Raw genomic sequence first — 16,460 nt, 5'->3', positions numbered from 1 at the left:
ATATAAAAACATATACCGATCAAATATATAAAAATAAACAATGTATATAAATTTTAAAGTTTAATAATCATTAAATAAATAGTTCAAATCAAATAAATTAAAAAATTAAGTTATTAAATCAAAAATTCCCCCCCTATTTTCGCATTCTAAGCTCTTCAAATTGAAACAAAACAAACTGAATTACCGACACATCCAAATCCGAATCAATCAAAAATATCGAAATATCTCGGTTCTAAAACTTTCATGGTATTAGAGTGGTTATAAGCATGATAATGTAAACTAAAAAAGAATTAGAGAAAGAAAAGATAATAATAAGGAAAATGTCTCAGCTCCTCTCTACATAATGCAGTAACCATATAAGGATCTCTAACTAACACACATCCAAAGAAGAAAAAAGAAAGAAAGAAAATAATGAAAAAGAAGGTAATCTAGACAACTGTAGTATTCGGGGGGGTGATCCCCATCTTCTTGTAATACGCCTTCTCGGCGTCGGCCATTCTCGTTTGGAACATCCCCCACTCTTTGCGGCACCGCTCCCGCACCTGAACAAGCAAAAGCAGCAAAAGGAGAAGCACCCGCGATTATATATCGCGAAGTTGTCGGTATGAAAAAGTAGAGGTTAAAAGAGAGTAAAAAAAAAAAGGAGGTGATCCGCGTTGAGTTTCGAGTTTCACTTACCCCTTCCCACGGAGCTTTTCCGTTCTCCGCTTTGCCCTGCGGCAATGAAAACAATAGGAACGAAATTTAGTAAGGAATTGAAAGGCTCATCAATATCTCTTTTGTTTTTTGTTTTTTGTTTTCGTTTTATCAACGCATAGCAATAATAAGCTTTTGCGCTATCATCAGAGTGTTTTGCGTTCTTTGTTAAACCACAAATTCATCTGCTGCATATGGTGGACGGCAGCAATGATGTCGAAGCTTTAACGAAGGCCAAACAGGGCCGTGGAATGAAAATATTCAAGGTCGGGATACGTTAAAGTCTCCAACTTTCTTACCTGGTTCCCGAGAGAAGGAACCACCTGATGGACAATCCACTGAGAATCGACGACTCCTATCTTCTCGTGAGCAGGCTGCAGAGGGATAGAACAAGACGAAGTCAATTAAGGCCGCATCCTCAAGGAGAACAAGATATATACATAACATGAAAAAAGAGCTAAAGCCAGACAGCCCTCAAATGTGATTATCGTTTTGCCCTTCTGAACTTGAGAAACCTACATACTACCGCTTTAATTTTCAAGACTGTAACTTTGCGCACTTCTGTCAGCTCTCCGTCAAAAATATGTTAAAAAGATGAAATATAACAGAAAATTAACAAAACTACATCTTGCGAAGGAAAGAGATTGAAAAGAAAGAAGGGCATTTTGGTCTTTTGGAATTTCTACAGGACAGGTTAATAGTGATAACAACTTCAAAATCAAGGAGAGAGTAAGTTCTTAAGAGTTCAGGGCAGAAAAGGCGGTGTTTGGTTCCCCAAAAATAGCCCAGAAAATAATTTTCCGGCTGAGAAACTGCTTCATCTGTTTGGTTCCTAGGAAAAATAGTTTTTCTGAATAGGCTTTCCCAGATTTCATGGAAAACTAGTGTTTTCGGTTTCTGAATTTTCTATCCGAAAAATGAAAACTATCTTTTGGAAAACAATTTTCCACACTTTGCCGAGGAACCAAACACCCCCCTAAAGTGAATTGTGATAAGTTAACAGGGTGATTTCAACATCTCAATCAAAAAAAAAGAAGAAGAAAAAGCGAAAAAAGGGTGATACAATGGTTTGTTCATGAAAATGGGGTACCCCCATTTTATACCAAGTCTCTAGACATGAATAGTTTCACACTACAAAGGTGGAAAAATAGATAGTTGGAAAAGTACCTCCACACATCTCCTAAGAGCAAAGTCGAGACCCCATCCATGAACCAAATCGTTCTGCAATAAAAAATGTTAGCAATTTTTAAGCCTCTGCTGGAAACCTCTTAAGAAAGAATAGATCAATCAAAGATAACGCACCTGAATCATATGCCACACACATCTCCACGCATCTCTGGAAAAGACCGTCGCCATTATCTCGACAAAGCTGTAAATAGATGGCAAACAAGCAACATAAGGTTTTGTTAGAGTAATGATGGCTGAGACTAAGTATTCTCTTTGAGGAGAAATAAGAAACAGCAGTCACATACGCAGCACATGGTGGGAGATGAGGATCAGAGCACCATCCTGGCCTCTCCTCAGTTTCTCTGTGAAAACCGAATCGAATCATCATACAAGTCATCTAGATTTTTACTTACAAGGAAAGTGCCGACAAAAAGGCTTCTGGTTTCTTCAAAAATACATTACAAAAGGAAAGTTAATATGCCAATAAAACTATCGGAAGCTCACTTGTGGACTTCGCGGTCCCCTCTTCTTTTGGTCATTTGCCATGTTAACCCTCTGTTTGGCTCTAAACCAGGCTGTGAGATCTCCAACCCATGCTTCTTCACCAACTTAATGTACCTGTGATCCCGAACAAAATAAAAGGAAATTTGAAGCTTAGTAGTAATGCATACGTCGCCACAAAGAAAAAAAACAAAGGGTGACGACATACTCTTCGGCATTGAAATGCTCAACTCCGAGGTCTTCATCCCAGATAAATATGTAATCGTAGGGAGCCACAATGTCAGGGTGCAAAAATCGTTTAGCGTACCACCTAAAATTAGTAAAAGCATCGTGAAATTTAGGCTAGTTTCAGCGATCAAACTGCAGCTACCAATCAAGAGCACGATATCTCACCATTTTGTTTGTTTACGGACGCTCACATGGATGGCCCGCTTTGACCACTCAAATTCATCCCACTCACTAGTCCGGCCATCATAATGGAATAACAGGATGGTGAAATTTTCAGAAAACTGCAATATCATGATTCCAGTAGTAAGACATGGGGGCTATTGCAAACTAATATATTGACACCCTACTGTCCCGCAATTGCTTACAAATGTATCCTTATTGTAAGTTGCATAATCTAATCCAAGGGAGAAGTCGATATTACCTTCTGGACTGCTGCATTAATATTATTTTTCTGATCATATCCAACTGTGAACGTCACCAGGTACTTTTGCTTGAAGGGCAAGTCCTGCACATCCCAAAACAACATTAAACACAAAATAATTTTACATATAAGGAATCCAACATATAAATACAGCATAAAACTGCTAAAAAGCAATACTGAGAGGCTTTTACATACAAACATAAGGCCAGACAACTGTATGAAAGAAATTTTAGGAAAGTTGTTGATAAAAATAGGTGATAATAATAGATACCTCACTTGGGTCTCCCCACAATCTGCGCTGATAAAAATCGGACTCCGATACCACAATTCCCGGTGGTAACCTTTCTGCACCCTTAGGATTTGTTGGAACATAAATCTACACAAAACACCATGGAGAAGTTAATAGCTAATTTCACTTGTGAGATAATGACTTGATCTAGGGCTTTCATTGTTGCTGGTAGCTAAATGAGCTTTCGGACCATGAAAGTAGAGGGCCCAGATATAAAACTTCTGCTTCTGCTAAAGCAAGACGCTCTAGAGTCTAGAGGAGGTTCTAATTGAAAAACTACTGGTGCTTCTCAAATGACTCTGCTCAACAGAGAAGCTCCCACAAGATCAAACAGCTCCAAACATAGATGATAAGCAAGAGCACAGACATGAACATCCTGAGGATCACAAATCTTAACGTGTAGCATCTAGTGTCATCTGATGGTGAAAGCAAAGGTTCAAGCCATTTAGTACAAACATGATGCTACTACAAATGTATGACAGAAGGTCTCTAACCATCAAACAATGATGCTACTTGTCAAAGAAGGATATATAAAGGATGCAAGTGACAGCCGCTTTAGTGCAGACAAGTTACCAAACAGACACAACAAGTTTTAGCGTACTAAAGCCATCATAAATAGACATATTGTTGAATATTCTTTTGTTAATTAAATCAATAGTTTCCAACTTGTACTCAAAATTAGAAGGCAATTTGTGCAAAGGTCGAAAATACGGACACTTTGCACCAACGGGAAAACATCCCTTGTTGAGACTATGTGATGAAACATAATTCAAGTTCACAATAAATGGCAAACATAAGTATCAAGTTTAATAGATTTAATGGCAACAACAACTAGATAAGATACGAGACATCCCCAATAGCAATAAACTTACTTCTCTATCTACTGTTACATAGCTCCAGTGAGTAGAAATAAAAGGCCGCAGTAAGAAATAATTATCTAGTAGTACCTTTAAAGAATCACTCGAATCTAATCCAGAACTGTTTGCCCTCTGATTTTTAGCAGATGTCCAAGCATGATTCAACAATGCTTGAGTCGTCACACCTGAATTCCTATCTTCAATGTACGAAATAATGCTAGATGGGAAGTGAAGCTGCCAAATTCAACCAGTAAAACATTAGCGTATAGTGGAGCAGCACAATATATGTACTCATAAAATGACAAGTAATACCTTTGTAATGCTAACCGTAGGAAAGGAAATTCCAATAAAAAAGCCAAATACAACTCCAACGACTGTCGTCATAACAAGCCTCATACTTTCATTTGGTTTTCTAAGAAGACCACTGCAAGTGGCAATGCCATTAATAAAAACACACAGTAGTAAACAAATGTAGGGAAAGTAATAAGAAACATGCAGACCTGCGACCAATGGTTCCAAGTTTCGCCATGATTTTGGAAGCCTGAAATCAGCAGAAAGACGGAATTTTGCAACTGACAACAGCTACACATTGCTCAGAAAGTTCATAGTTGCAACTCGTCTAACAAGAATAGTAGATCTTCATAACAAGTAACACCAATAGACTGCAGGGACTGGTACACAGAAAAAAGGACAAGGTATATTCAGAAAAAAGATGCCTCACAAAAAGTTATACATGATGAGGTAGAGTACATTGTTCATACCTAGTTTGTAATGTTACTCTCAAGCCTAGACCTTGGGTACCAACATCTATAAAGTTGGATAAAAATCTACAAGCTCTAAAAGCATATATAAATATATATAGAGCAGGGCTGCTGCTCCTGAGCCGTTTTCGATGATGGAATTTTCGAATCGACGATCGGCTCCGTTAGACTTGATCTAGGGTATTTGAAGTTTCTAGAAAATAATTTTTGCGATTTTTTGATATCATTTACCTAGTGATCGAAAGGATTCAAAATCAATAATTTTTAATGGTTGATATCTGCCGTTTTCAAGTTTAACGGTGTAGAAGTATTCAAATAAGATGAAATTTTGATACAAAATTCTTTATACTATCTACAACAATATCAATATTTCTGATCGAAAATTTTAGTGCTATATCACCACTTTTTATAGAATTTTTATTTTCAGCCGTTAAAAATTATTGATTTTGAATTATTTCGATTGCTAGGTAAATGATATCGAAAAATCACAAAAATTATTTTCTAAAAACTTCAAATACGCTAGATCAAGTCTAACGGAGCCGATCATCGATTCGGAAATTCCATCATCGAAAACGGCTCAAGAGCACGGAGGCCTCCGTGCTCCTAAGAGCACAGCAGTCCTGCTCTCTCTCTCTCTCTCTCTCTCTCTCTCTCTCTCTAAATATATATATATAACAGGGCCATAAAGTATATATACCTGTGGATCATTAAATGAGAATTCCCCCATGAGGATGGTCTTTTCGTCACTACTTAACACTACATGAGCTAAACTAAATTTCACAAACAATTTAACAGTTCTATCTGGTCACATTAGGTTTGTTCACATATAGATAAGGTACATATCATGCCTGTGACTCAACAACAAGTTTTAGTCTTAATTCACTAGACGAAGCCCGATGAGGTTACATAGATCTACAAAAGCACAACTTTTAATAACTTTCCCAACTTTCTAAAGCTCCTTCACCTCGAAGGTGCCATGAGATTAAATAGATAGCCCGATAGGAGATTTTTCCACGATGTTACCATCAACATAGTTCTCCTTTTTTTTTTTTCTAATTACTTTTCAAGTAGCAAATGTTGGATAGTTTTAACAAAGTTTTACCGCTCAGAGAATCCACAACACCACAAGAAAAGCTTCGTGAAAGCGGAGGGATGAATCAACTATCCGTCACCATTTTCACAACATTTTTGGTGTGAATACTACTAGCTTATCGCCGACACCTAAAAAGCCTTTAATCAATCGGATGCTGATGCATGCCGACTACCCTATGCAATTAAGTGGATTCAACAATAAGGAACATATCAAAATTTGGCATTGGACGGAATAGTGAGAAATGACACGACAGCAGTTGGTTTGACAAAATTCCTTATCTAAAACATAGCTTAAAGTGTTTTTTTGTGGTTGTTGCGGTTGGTATACTACCACTAAGAAACCAAATTGGTTAAGTGCTCCAATCAGGTCATCAAGCCAACAACATCTTTTTTTTGTTTTTTCTTTGGGGTGAAGGATTAATGAGTTGAGAACACCATTGCAAACCAACAACACAGCAACATGATCTCCGCAAACAATTAATCTCAGCAAGTAATTCTACTCATTACCACAATAATTAATTAATAATCACCCACTAATCACAAACCGCAATTAAAACCTAACAATTTAACTCCCTGCAATTCCCACCCGCGTAACGCCCACAAATCCCTCAAATCCGTTTCCGAACCGATCGAACGATCGAACACCATCGGAAACATCCAAATCAATCTCGCCATCTACGAGATCCCCCAGATCGAAAAAGCACAAAAATTCGAAGACGCAGAAGTCACCTGCAAAATCGATCGATCGATATATCGATATATCGATCTCCTCCGCGGAGAGAANCGGCAACCAACCCGAAGTCGTGACCGACTTTTGAGGAATTGGGGGAGAAGAGGAGAATAGAGGAGGAGAAAGGAGAAGGAGAATAACAGAGAGAGAGAGAGAGAGAGAGAGAGATTTGGGATTTATGAGAATAAATAAATAGATAAATGATAGGGGAATAATTTTCATTTAAAGGAATATTATTATAATTAGTATAATAATAATAATAATAATAATAATAATAATAAGGATATAACATAACATACATAAATTCTCTCTGTAAATATTTGTTTCGTCAGTTAAACATCATTACTATTCTATCTATAAAAATAACAAAAGTATATTAAAAAAATTATTTTTATCTTACAAATAAGTAAGGATAATTTAGTCATTTCGCCATCTTCGTAAATATTGTACCCTTCGGAAAATATAAGATTAATATATAAAAAAAGCTCTGTAAATATCCGTTTGTCAAGACTATAACATACATAAATTCTCTTTATAAATATCTTGTTTTGTCAGCTATATCTTCGTCACTATTCTATCTATAAAAATAACAAAAATATATTAAAAAAATAATTTTATCTTACAAATAAGTAAAATTAATTTGGTCATTTTGTCTTCTCTTTTAACACTATAACCTCCTAAAAATATAAGGCTAATATATAAAATCTCTCTGTAAATATCCATTTGTCATTTAAAGGAATATATAATAGTAAGGCTATAACATACATAAATTCTCTCCGTAAATATCAGTTTTGTCAGTTAGATCTTCGTCACTATTCTATCTATAAAAATAATAAAAATATATTTAAAAAATATTTTTTTTATAACTAAGTAGGGGACGTAATTTGGTCATTTCATCCTCTTCATTAATGCTGTAACCTTCTAAAAATATAAGGCCAAAATATATAAAATCTCTGTAAATATCCGTTTGTTAGCTTTTCTTTCCTGACTTTCAAAAAACTGTAATTTTTACCGTCTATTAGATTGTCATCATTATTCTATTCATTTTTTTATAATTTATTAGAAAATACCCTTAAAAATGACAAAAATATATTTATTTTTTTCTACAAATAAGTAAGGGTAATTTGGTCATTTCGTCCTCTCTATTAGAAATTTGGAAGGATCTAAAGTTTGGAACTCTCAACAACCTTCAAAAATATTTTTGCATGGTATTAAAAATTTGGAAGGATCTAATAAAGGGATACATTAGTGTTTATCTAGCTATTAGTGGCTGGTGTTTTATTTTTTTAACTAAAAACTAAGTAAATTGCATTTTAGGAAAATACTATTGAATTTACTGAAATTTTTAATATAAGTGAATGAATCAGTAAAATAAAGAAAATTAAAAGTCAAACAAAAGTGAGAATAAAAAGAAACTTGAAGTTGAGTGACCATTTCAAAATTGCCTAGGTTTCTTTTCTTTTCTTTTCCTTTTTGAGAGAGAGAGAATATGCTTGAGAGGGTCTCTATACATTTTTTTTGGGAAAACTTCAAAAATTCCCCTGTGGTTTCGTAGTTTCTTACTTTGCCCTCCTGTGGTTTAAAATGTATCAATTTGCCCCCCTGTAGTTTCTTTTTTCTCTTTTTCTTATCAATTTCATTATTTTTTTCTTAAATCAGTGATAAAGTTAAAAATTAAAGGGTACTGAAGTGAATATTTGATAAATCTAGATGGATATCTGAAGTTTTTTTGTATATAATTTAATGAAATATTAACGAAAAAGCTACCGAAAAGATAAAAACGAAACCACTGGGAGGAAATTTGATACATTTTAAACCACATGGGGGCAAAGTGAGAAACTACGAAACCACAAGGGGGGTTTTTGAAGTTTTCCCTTTTTTTTTCACCTATTTAAGAGAATATAATTAATTCTATTTTATCACTCCTTAAATTTTTGGAGCTTTAAAAGTATTATTATAGGATATTATGTAGATATATTTGTTGAATGGTATGGTGCACAGATGACATGGTAGGCCAGGTCCAAGAATAAGTTATCCTAGGAAGGAATATCTACAATGCATTTATTCTCATATATGTTTTCTCCAATGAAAAGGTCTCTTTTGTTCCTTGCTAAATTTTTACTTCAAGTAAATGGGTCTCATTAGTATCATGGGCAATTTTGAATAAGTAAATAAATAAATGAATGAATAAATGATAAGAATATGAAATCTAACTTCATTTTTTGGCCAAATTGTGAATAATTATATATATATATATATATATATATATATATCTTGTAGATTGGTACCTTCCCCATTTATGGGAGGCTAAAAGGAGGTACTTATGGTAGGAGCCTATTTAAAGGTTAATTATAGTATTTCCATCCGCGAGTCGTATTAGTTTGGACATTTTCACTATCGAGTACTACTATATTTTTTTTTAATATATAACATTGCTAGATTGCTTGCAAATTTATGTGACACAATACGTGCTGGAACCACTATAAAATTTTATATAATAAAAGTCAAGGAGCCTATTTAAAGATTAATTATAGTATTTCGGTTCGCAAGTCGAATTAGCTTGAACATTTTCACTATCGAGTACTACTATATTTTTTTTTTAATATATAATATTGCTAGATTGCTGGCAAATTTATGTGACACAATGCGTGCAGGAACCAATATAAAATTTTATTTTATAAAAGTCAACATATCAATAATATAAATGAGCAGTATTGTGAGGGACCGAAAATATTTTTCTATGCTATTAATAAAATAGTTTTTTAATATTTGTTAGTAGATTTGCTTACTATTGAATTAATACGTGGCAGCAGATCGGAGCCTCTCTAATGAGGCATTGTTGAGAAGCTCCCCACTAAAGTTTTTTTGAGAGATAGGTACCACGCTATCTGTTTCGTTTATTTTATTTAGAAATAAACTTAGCTGAAAATATGAATCAACTAGGATTCGAACTTGGGTCTCGGGTACCAACCACCAAGCCCTTTGCCACTTGCTCTAGGGACGGTCAGTTCCCCGCTGAAGTTTTACTATCCTTATTTGAGTGAATCATTTGTTTCACCCCAATTAATGATGGATTGATTTGGATCCCCTATTAGACCTAATTTACTTTGTTATTATTCCTTCCTTTTGGAAGTGAGTGGGCCTCATTATTCCATGTTGATTGAATGTAACAAAGATATATATTCTCATTTAAATTGGTATCCATGAACAACTGATACAAGAGTGGTATCTTTTACCCTTTGGAATATACAACTTTTCTAGGTACAAAGTAATTTAACAACGTGACGCTGACGTGACAGTGATATGGCAGCAACTAGATTCTCATGTCAGCAATGCAGTGTTGCGTCAGTTAGTGATCACAACATTTCAAAAGTTTTGAGATAAAAATTACAACAAATTACAGTTCGAGGACCAAAGTATCAATCGATTCTCTTTTAAGTTAAATGAGCAGCAAAGAATTTGAGCTTCGATGGCAACAAACCAATACATCGAATAATATTTGCACAAGAGAAATTACCAATCAATGGAAGCATCCAATGGGATTTTAATAATGAACAGATTAAAGAATATATAATGTTAATATGTAATATGTGACAAGACATCATCATTTGCATGAAAAGAAAACTACATGAAGCAACATACTTTAGTATCTCAAGATTTGAGGAATGTACACTATGTTAATCCCATTGAATCCTGGGTTGTATAAGCTAGAATTTAACTTGAGAAATTTAAGCTGACTAACAGGCTACTGACAAGAAAAAACACTCAGCAGCATAGTTAGGGTAATCCGACCCTGTCGCACTAGTCGAAAACAGTAAGCCATCAACACTTTTGACTTGCCTCAAAACTTTTATACTTTTCCTGCAGCATAAATGACTTGAATTTCAGAGATATAGCAGGTTTTCGACTAACCCCCCCTCAAATTTTCCCCAAAAATGCGGCGAAGTTATAGAAAATGTTGAAACCACCGCCGTAAAAGTCACCCCCTCTTAGAAACGGTGGACTGTTCTGATACTCACAGAACACTCTTCACAGGAGAGTTTGATGTATGGTACTGCAATACATCCATTGTGAATTTCCGAGCTTCTTATGATGAAGTTTTAACTCACACCTTATTATGATGAAGTTTCAAGCAGCACCGGTTCAAAGTCTTCTTGTGAAGCTCGGGAGGTAGTTCCTTTAATATATCATGTATGGCCTTTTCATGTTTCTTTCTTAACTCATTCAGTTCTCTTTGCTGTTCGAGGAGCAAATACACCAGTTTCTCTCCAACATATCTCACCTCTTCGGACTCGTTTTCTAACAAATCCTCACCACTGATATCAACAGCATCACTGGAAGATGGATTTTGGAAGACCAAATAGCCGGCGGAGGACGTCATTTCGAAATTATCTTCAGGAGAATGCACATTTTTGTGTGCTATTTGGTTCTCATAATCTACCACAAAAGGGGAGTCGTCGTTGGTGTGCGAGTTTGAATCAGAAGATACATTTGATTGGGTGATTGCTGAGGGAGAGCCTTCACTAGTCCCTCTGGGAGAGTTGGACCAGTACCTCCGACCAGAAGGAAGCCGTTCCAGGACAAGCCCACCACTAGAGGGAAGTGCTTCTGGCTCATTGGGCAAAGCAGAAACTATGTCATCAGCTTCAGAGTTGTGGCTTTCAGATATTGTTTCCTCATTGCCATTGTCGTCCTCATTGCCATTGTCGTCGAGTGCTTCCCCCGGAAGCCATTCCGGAACGTAGGCTTGTATTTCTGCATCAATCATTGCGGCAATGGTTGTGACATCTTGGTCGGTGAGGTCTAATTCTGAGACCATCTCAGTGGCAACATTGAATGAAGTATCGGCTTCGATGTCAAATGGAAAGTGGATGTTTCGGATTTGACCTGAATATTGGAACCAGTAATTAAACCGCATAGAAACTGCAGAAGAAAGCTAAGAGAGGGGTTTTCTGAAAAAGAAAATCCATTGTTACTTCTTTTTGCCCCCAGTTTGCAACTTTGATCAGAAAATTTTAAATTTTTTGCAATTTCAGATGAAAATCTTCGTTTACGAAGTTATTTTGGTCTTCCTTTTGATGACTACATGCATTAAAGATTTCAGCCTGGGCCACTTGATCCACAAGAAATATAAATCTTGAGTCGCGAAAAGAAAAAGTATGTCGAAACTGCAAAACGGAAAAACAACTGGTATTCATTTTGCAAAACGACCTAAAAATTTGAAATGTAAAGAACCTGTTGAATCAGCGATTCTCAGCTTTAAAAATATTGTATTCATATCTTTGCGTTGTCCTTCCACAGTGAAATCTCGGCTTGCCGTAGTTGGTTCTACTTTGTCAGACGTGTAACTGGTGCTTGCATTTGAGTGCGCAACATTATCTGCATTTCCTATTGTAAAATTGGAACAGTAAATAAAAACTGGAGCTCGGATCTCAAATTACAAATAACGATGCACATTCATTTCCTACTTTTACGGTATTAAAATCTAATTACATCTTACATGTATATATCTGCAAAATGATCTATTTACATATATACTATAAAACCCGAATATAAACATAAAACCCTTCAAAATGAAGTTTTTATGGAACAACCTTTAATAAACTTTGGAAGTCATCAAACTCATTGAGGTAAGTTGTTTTTGCCTTAGCATAGGCCATCAAAGATACTTAAGTAAGAAATTAGGTTTTCGAAGTGTACAGATGCAAATTCTGATTTTGTTGGGATATACATGTAATCAATAATATACAGAGGCACTCATGTAGATATCTCATCCGCAAATTTACCTGAATGGTTGATATTTGACCGCAAAGAATGGCCTATTTGTTCATTCTCGACATCCAATTGGAGAAATGGATCCATTAATAGCTCTCTTGCGGACAATCTCTCAGAAACATTGGCAATGCATTTCTCTATAAATATTCTCACTTCAGGATTCTGGACCTTAGCCAATGAAGCAGGCTTTGTACCCTGTAATGTGAAAAAAAATAAAATAAAAAGTCCAGTGGTGTTTAGTAGTTGATTAAGGCCTAGTTTGTTGTGCAAACCCACCTGCTTTGATGCTTTGGAGGGTTCAAAAAATTCTGAAAGTGCTCTAAAACTTCCTTCCTCCAATGCTCTAAATTGGTGATGGGAGCTGCCACTGAAGAATCAGTAAATGTTTATCCTACGGCAGTTCCCACCACAAATTTAAAGCACTAAGGGGAGAAGCTCTGAAGTGCTTCCAAAATTATTGGTTTTTTGACACATCAAAGTAGGTGCATTTAGACAAGGTCTCCAAACTAGGCCTAGGTCAAGTCAAGCATACAAAACATCATCCCATTCATGGTCCCAAAAACTAACTAGTCTAATGCAATTTTCGCCAGAGAGTAAATTAGTAGATTCATTACGGACCAAAAAGATCAGATCGCTGATTTTGCTGAAAGCAGATCATGGCAAGACAAGTACTACTAAACCAGAACCCAACTACCAAGAGAGACTTGAAAGCTAGCAAAATAGATTGTGTATAATGTTTTGAGATTGCTGTGTACCAACAAACAGTAGAAAATTTGAAGCAATCAACCCAGTTGCTGAAAGGATGATGATCATGAACTATACATGTTGAAAATTTTTATGCTAGTTTCCAATTTCCATAGGTTCTACAGATGCAGGAGAGTAGAAACTGGTATATGTAGGTGATAACCTTATATTCTAAAAAGTTGGTCAACTCATGGTAATTCGCAGACTCACAATAATATCAGATTTTGAGGCCAGCGGTGCCTATATTTGCAGCTAGTCCTCTTTAATTGAATTTTATGGGCAAATTAACGAAAGATAAATACTTAGTGCATGTTTATGGAGGCATTACATGTCTTGAAGTTTATCAGATTGAAAGCAAATATGACAGTCATATCCAACAATATCAGCTTTCAAATTTCTAGCTTGGATCGAGGCATAACATGTTAATAACTTAACATACAGATTTAGATATCTTGTGACTGCAAATGGCACAAACAAACCAATGACGAGATGCTGAACGCATATAAAGCATAAAACATGTGCTATTATCAACATGAATAAAGGAATTCATTAGAAGTGGAATTTAGAAGAACATAAGATGAGAAAAACATGATGTCAGTTTAGGTAATGAAAATGAACGAAGTTGAAACATAATGTAATGGAGTCGTAGCCTCACCGTTGTCACCTTCTTGAATATTTGAGCTGCATTTGTACATTCCGAATAAGGGTACTCAAATGTGACCAGCTCCAGTAGGCACATTCCAAATGCATAAATGTCGACGAGCTCATTATACTCTTCTTCATAAAGCTCTGGGGCCATAAACTCAGGTGTTCCTGTGATTGCATAACATCAAATAAGAATCCAATCCCATGAATCTAACCTCTCACAAGAAATTATAGTTTAAGGCACAGAAAGAAGCGTTCACCTATGACACTACGAGCCGAATGGGCATGGCAAAGAATGGCCGCCAACCCGAGGTCGCCAATCTTCACCTCACCCTGGTTTCCATTCACGAAGATGTTGTCACATTTCAAATCTCTATGAATAACCGGTGGGTCGTGACTGTGGAGGTAGAGAAGGCCGCTTAATATTTGTCTCGACCATTTCTTTAAAGCTCTTAGATCGACATGCTTATGCTTGTTACGATACCTAAATCAGAAGGAACAAAACCTTCAATATGAAATCCAACTAATATTAACAAACCAACAAGAGACCGAGGAGTGAGAGGACAGACTGGCGCAAGGTTCCGGAGGTGAAGACCTCAGTGATGAAATTGATGTTATCATGCTTGGTATCGACCCACGAGTTGTAGAACTTGATTATATTTTTGTGCTTTAGAGTTTTGAGCAAGTGGACTTCCGATTTGAGCCGTTCCAAGTCATCCGCATTCCGCAACACATCCGCCATCTTTATCTGATTCCAAGCAACCTCTATACCTTCCAACTCATCAAATGCTTTATAGCTATGTTATCAACACAACCATTAAGGACCCCAGCAACTAATGTGAAATCAATCAACATTCAATCATTTAATTTTAAAAAATAACTATATTTGATAGCTAAAAATGTATGGAGATCCCCTCTGCTATTGACCACTTTGAAATAAATCGTTCAAAATTTTCTTTTTTTCCTAATATTGAATTGGAGATTCATTGAAACTAACAGCTCCTTTAGCTATCACCGCCGTTTCATCAGTTGAAAAAGTGTTCGGTTAAATTAACAAAATCATCGCTACATTCCCTAATTTCATCTATGAAAGTAAATTAACTACAAAAGAATCAAATGTTGAAAGGGGTGTCAATCGAAAGAAATAAAGTTAAGGAACCTACATCAAAATGGTATACTGATGAGAGTTCTCCACACATTTTTACCAATTTGATAACAAGAACGCGAAAAAAAAAGGATACACTGTTTTGAACGCACCCTTCCCTAACACCTCGCGATACTGCAAAATTAGGCCATTGAAAACACAAAATTCATCAGAATTCACGCATAATTCCACAAAAATTCTGAAAATTTGACGATCAAACAACATCGGCAAGCGCGCAGATTTCAGATTACTTGCTGGGATCGAACGTCAATTACAAATTCATGCAAAGTTCATGCAAAAATCCTAATTTCACGACCAAACACATGGCAAACCACGTAAAGATCCTAATTTCACAATCAAACACAGAATGAACGCATCGATTCAAATGTCTTGCTAGGAAATGGATCAAAGAGGGAAATAAATGGGAGGAGGAGGATGAGGAGAAGGGATCGGAACCGACTCGGCCGTAGCGCCCGGTGGGATCGACCTCGACGAAGAGCTCGGCGTCGGCCTCATCCCGCCGGAGCACCGCCTCCCGCTGCGGCGGCGGCGGCGGATCCGCGGCCATTTCCGATCCCGTGCGGAGGGAAAGCTCCGATTCCTCGTCGCCCTAGCGGAACCCTAACGATTCCGATCCCGAATTGCGCGTTCCAAGCTTCGGATCAATCAAACGGGAAGAGAATGGATGAAATGGAGTAAAACGCGTCGGAGATCGAGATCGAGATCGAGATCGCGATCGCGATCGATCGCGTTGGGAGGAAACACGAAGGAGTTTAGGTTTTTTTTTTTAATTAATTAATTTCTTTTTGGGTTAATTAGGAATCGCTTATGTATCGCATTTAATTTTTCATTTTTTTTAAAAAAATAGAATTTTTATTTAGTAATAAAAAAATCAAAATAATTTATTTAATTTCTATTTTTTTAAAAATAAATTCTCATATACCATACCATTTAGAATGCATTTAAAACTAACAAATTATAGTAATAATAATAATAATAATAATAATAATAATAGAAAAGGGTAAACTTCAAATATCACCCCTCTGGTTTCGCATTTTCTCACTTTAGTGTTCTGTGGCTTAAAGTGTATCAAGTTAGTGCCATGTGATTTCATTTTTATCTTTTCGTCAACTTTTCTGATAATATTTTGTTAAATTATATACAAAAAACTTCAGATATCCCACCTACGTTTATCGAATATTTACTTTAGTACCCTTTAGTTTTATCTTTGTCATTGATTTAACGAAAAAATTAGTGAAATCAATAATCAAAAGATAAAAATAAAACCATAGGATACTAAATTGATATACTTTAAACCACAGGATACTAAAGTGAGAAAGTGTGAAACCACATGGATATGTTTTCCTGATAGAAAAGTCTTTTTTTTCAAACAATAAAAAAATGGATTAG

At 35.8% G+C, this 16,460-nt stretch overlaps 2 protein-coding genes across 4 annotated transcripts; both read right to left on the bottom strand.

Moving 5' to 3' along the window:
* On the bottom strand, positions 215-6,897 carry LOC109725557. Of its 2 annotated transcripts, none has more exons than XM_020254797.1 (15): positions 6,808-6,897; positions 4,660-4,830; positions 4,472-4,583; positions 4,250-4,393; positions 3,285-3,389; positions 3,014-3,097; positions 2,758-2,873; positions 2,573-2,674; positions 2,368-2,481; positions 2,169-2,225; positions 1,999-2,065; positions 1,864-1,917; positions 996-1,070; positions 679-714; positions 215-542 (listed from the first exon to the last, which is right to left on the bottom strand). In XM_020254797.1, the coding sequence occupies exons 2-15, from the start codon at positions 4,686-4,688 to the stop codon at positions 429-431; spliced, it is 1,209 nt and encodes a 402-aa protein (XP_020110386.1). In that variant the 5' UTR covers positions 4,689-4,830; positions 6,808-6,897; the 3' UTR covers positions 215-428. The 2 variants fall into 2 exon arrangements, with proteins under 2 accessions (XP_020110386.1, XP_020110385.1); XM_020254796.1 differs by lacking the exon at positions 6,808-6,897 and adding an exon at positions 6,742-6,807.
* On the bottom strand, positions 10,269-15,802 carry LOC109725556 (probable serine/threonine-protein kinase WNK2). Of its 2 annotated transcripts, none has more exons than XM_020254794.1 (8): positions 15,511-15,802; positions 15,148-15,185; positions 14,476-14,703; positions 14,167-14,390; positions 13,917-14,074; positions 12,529-12,712; positions 11,978-12,130; positions 10,269-11,629 (listed from the first exon to the last, which is right to left on the bottom strand). In XM_020254794.1, exons 1-8 carry the CDS (start codon positions 15,616-15,618, stop codon positions 10,848-10,850), a joined length of 1,875 nt encoding a protein of 624 aa, XP_020110383.1. In that variant the 5' UTR covers positions 15,619-15,802; the 3' UTR covers positions 10,269-10,847. The 2 variants fall into 2 exon arrangements, with proteins under 2 accessions (XP_020110383.1, XP_020110384.1); XM_020254795.1 differs by having other exon boundaries at positions 11,978-12,121.

Source organism: Ananas comosus, linkage group 20 (assembly GCF_001540865.1).
Source record: "Ananas comosus cultivar F153 linkage group 20, ASM154086v1, whole genome shotgun sequence".
NCBI classification, from domain to species: Eukaryota; Viridiplantae; Streptophyta; class Magnoliopsida; order Poales; family Bromeliaceae; genus Ananas; species Ananas comosus.
Note: the sequence above shows the minus strand (reverse complement) of the source record. Positions and strands in the feature narration are given on the sequence as shown.

Bases quoted from the DNA above. Each gene is read 5' to 3' on its own strand.
- LOC109725557 (XM_020254797.1), bottom strand. From the start codon at position 4,688: ATGGCGAAACTTGGAACCATTGGTCGCAG. The intron at 2,874-3,013 runs GTAATATCGACT...ATGATATTGCAG, and splicing joins TTAATGCAGCAGTCCAGAAG to TTTTCTGAAAATTTCACCAT. The intron at 715-995 runs GTAAGAAAGTTG...TCATTGCCGCAG, and splicing joins TTCCTTCTCTCGGGAACCAG to GGCAAAGCGGAGAACGGAAA.
- LOC109725556 (XM_020254794.1), bottom strand. From the start codon at position 15,618: ATGGCCGCGGATCCGCCGCCGCCGCCGCAGCGGGAGGCGGTGCTCCGG. The intron at 14,704-15,147 runs GTATCCTTTTTT...TTGATAACATAG, and splicing joins AAGGGTGCGTTCAAAACAGT to CTATAAAGCATTTGATGAGT. The intron at 12,131-12,528 runs GTAAATTTGCGG...ATTTTACAATAG, and splicing joins GTCAAATATCAACCATTCAG to GAAATGCAGATAATGTTGCG.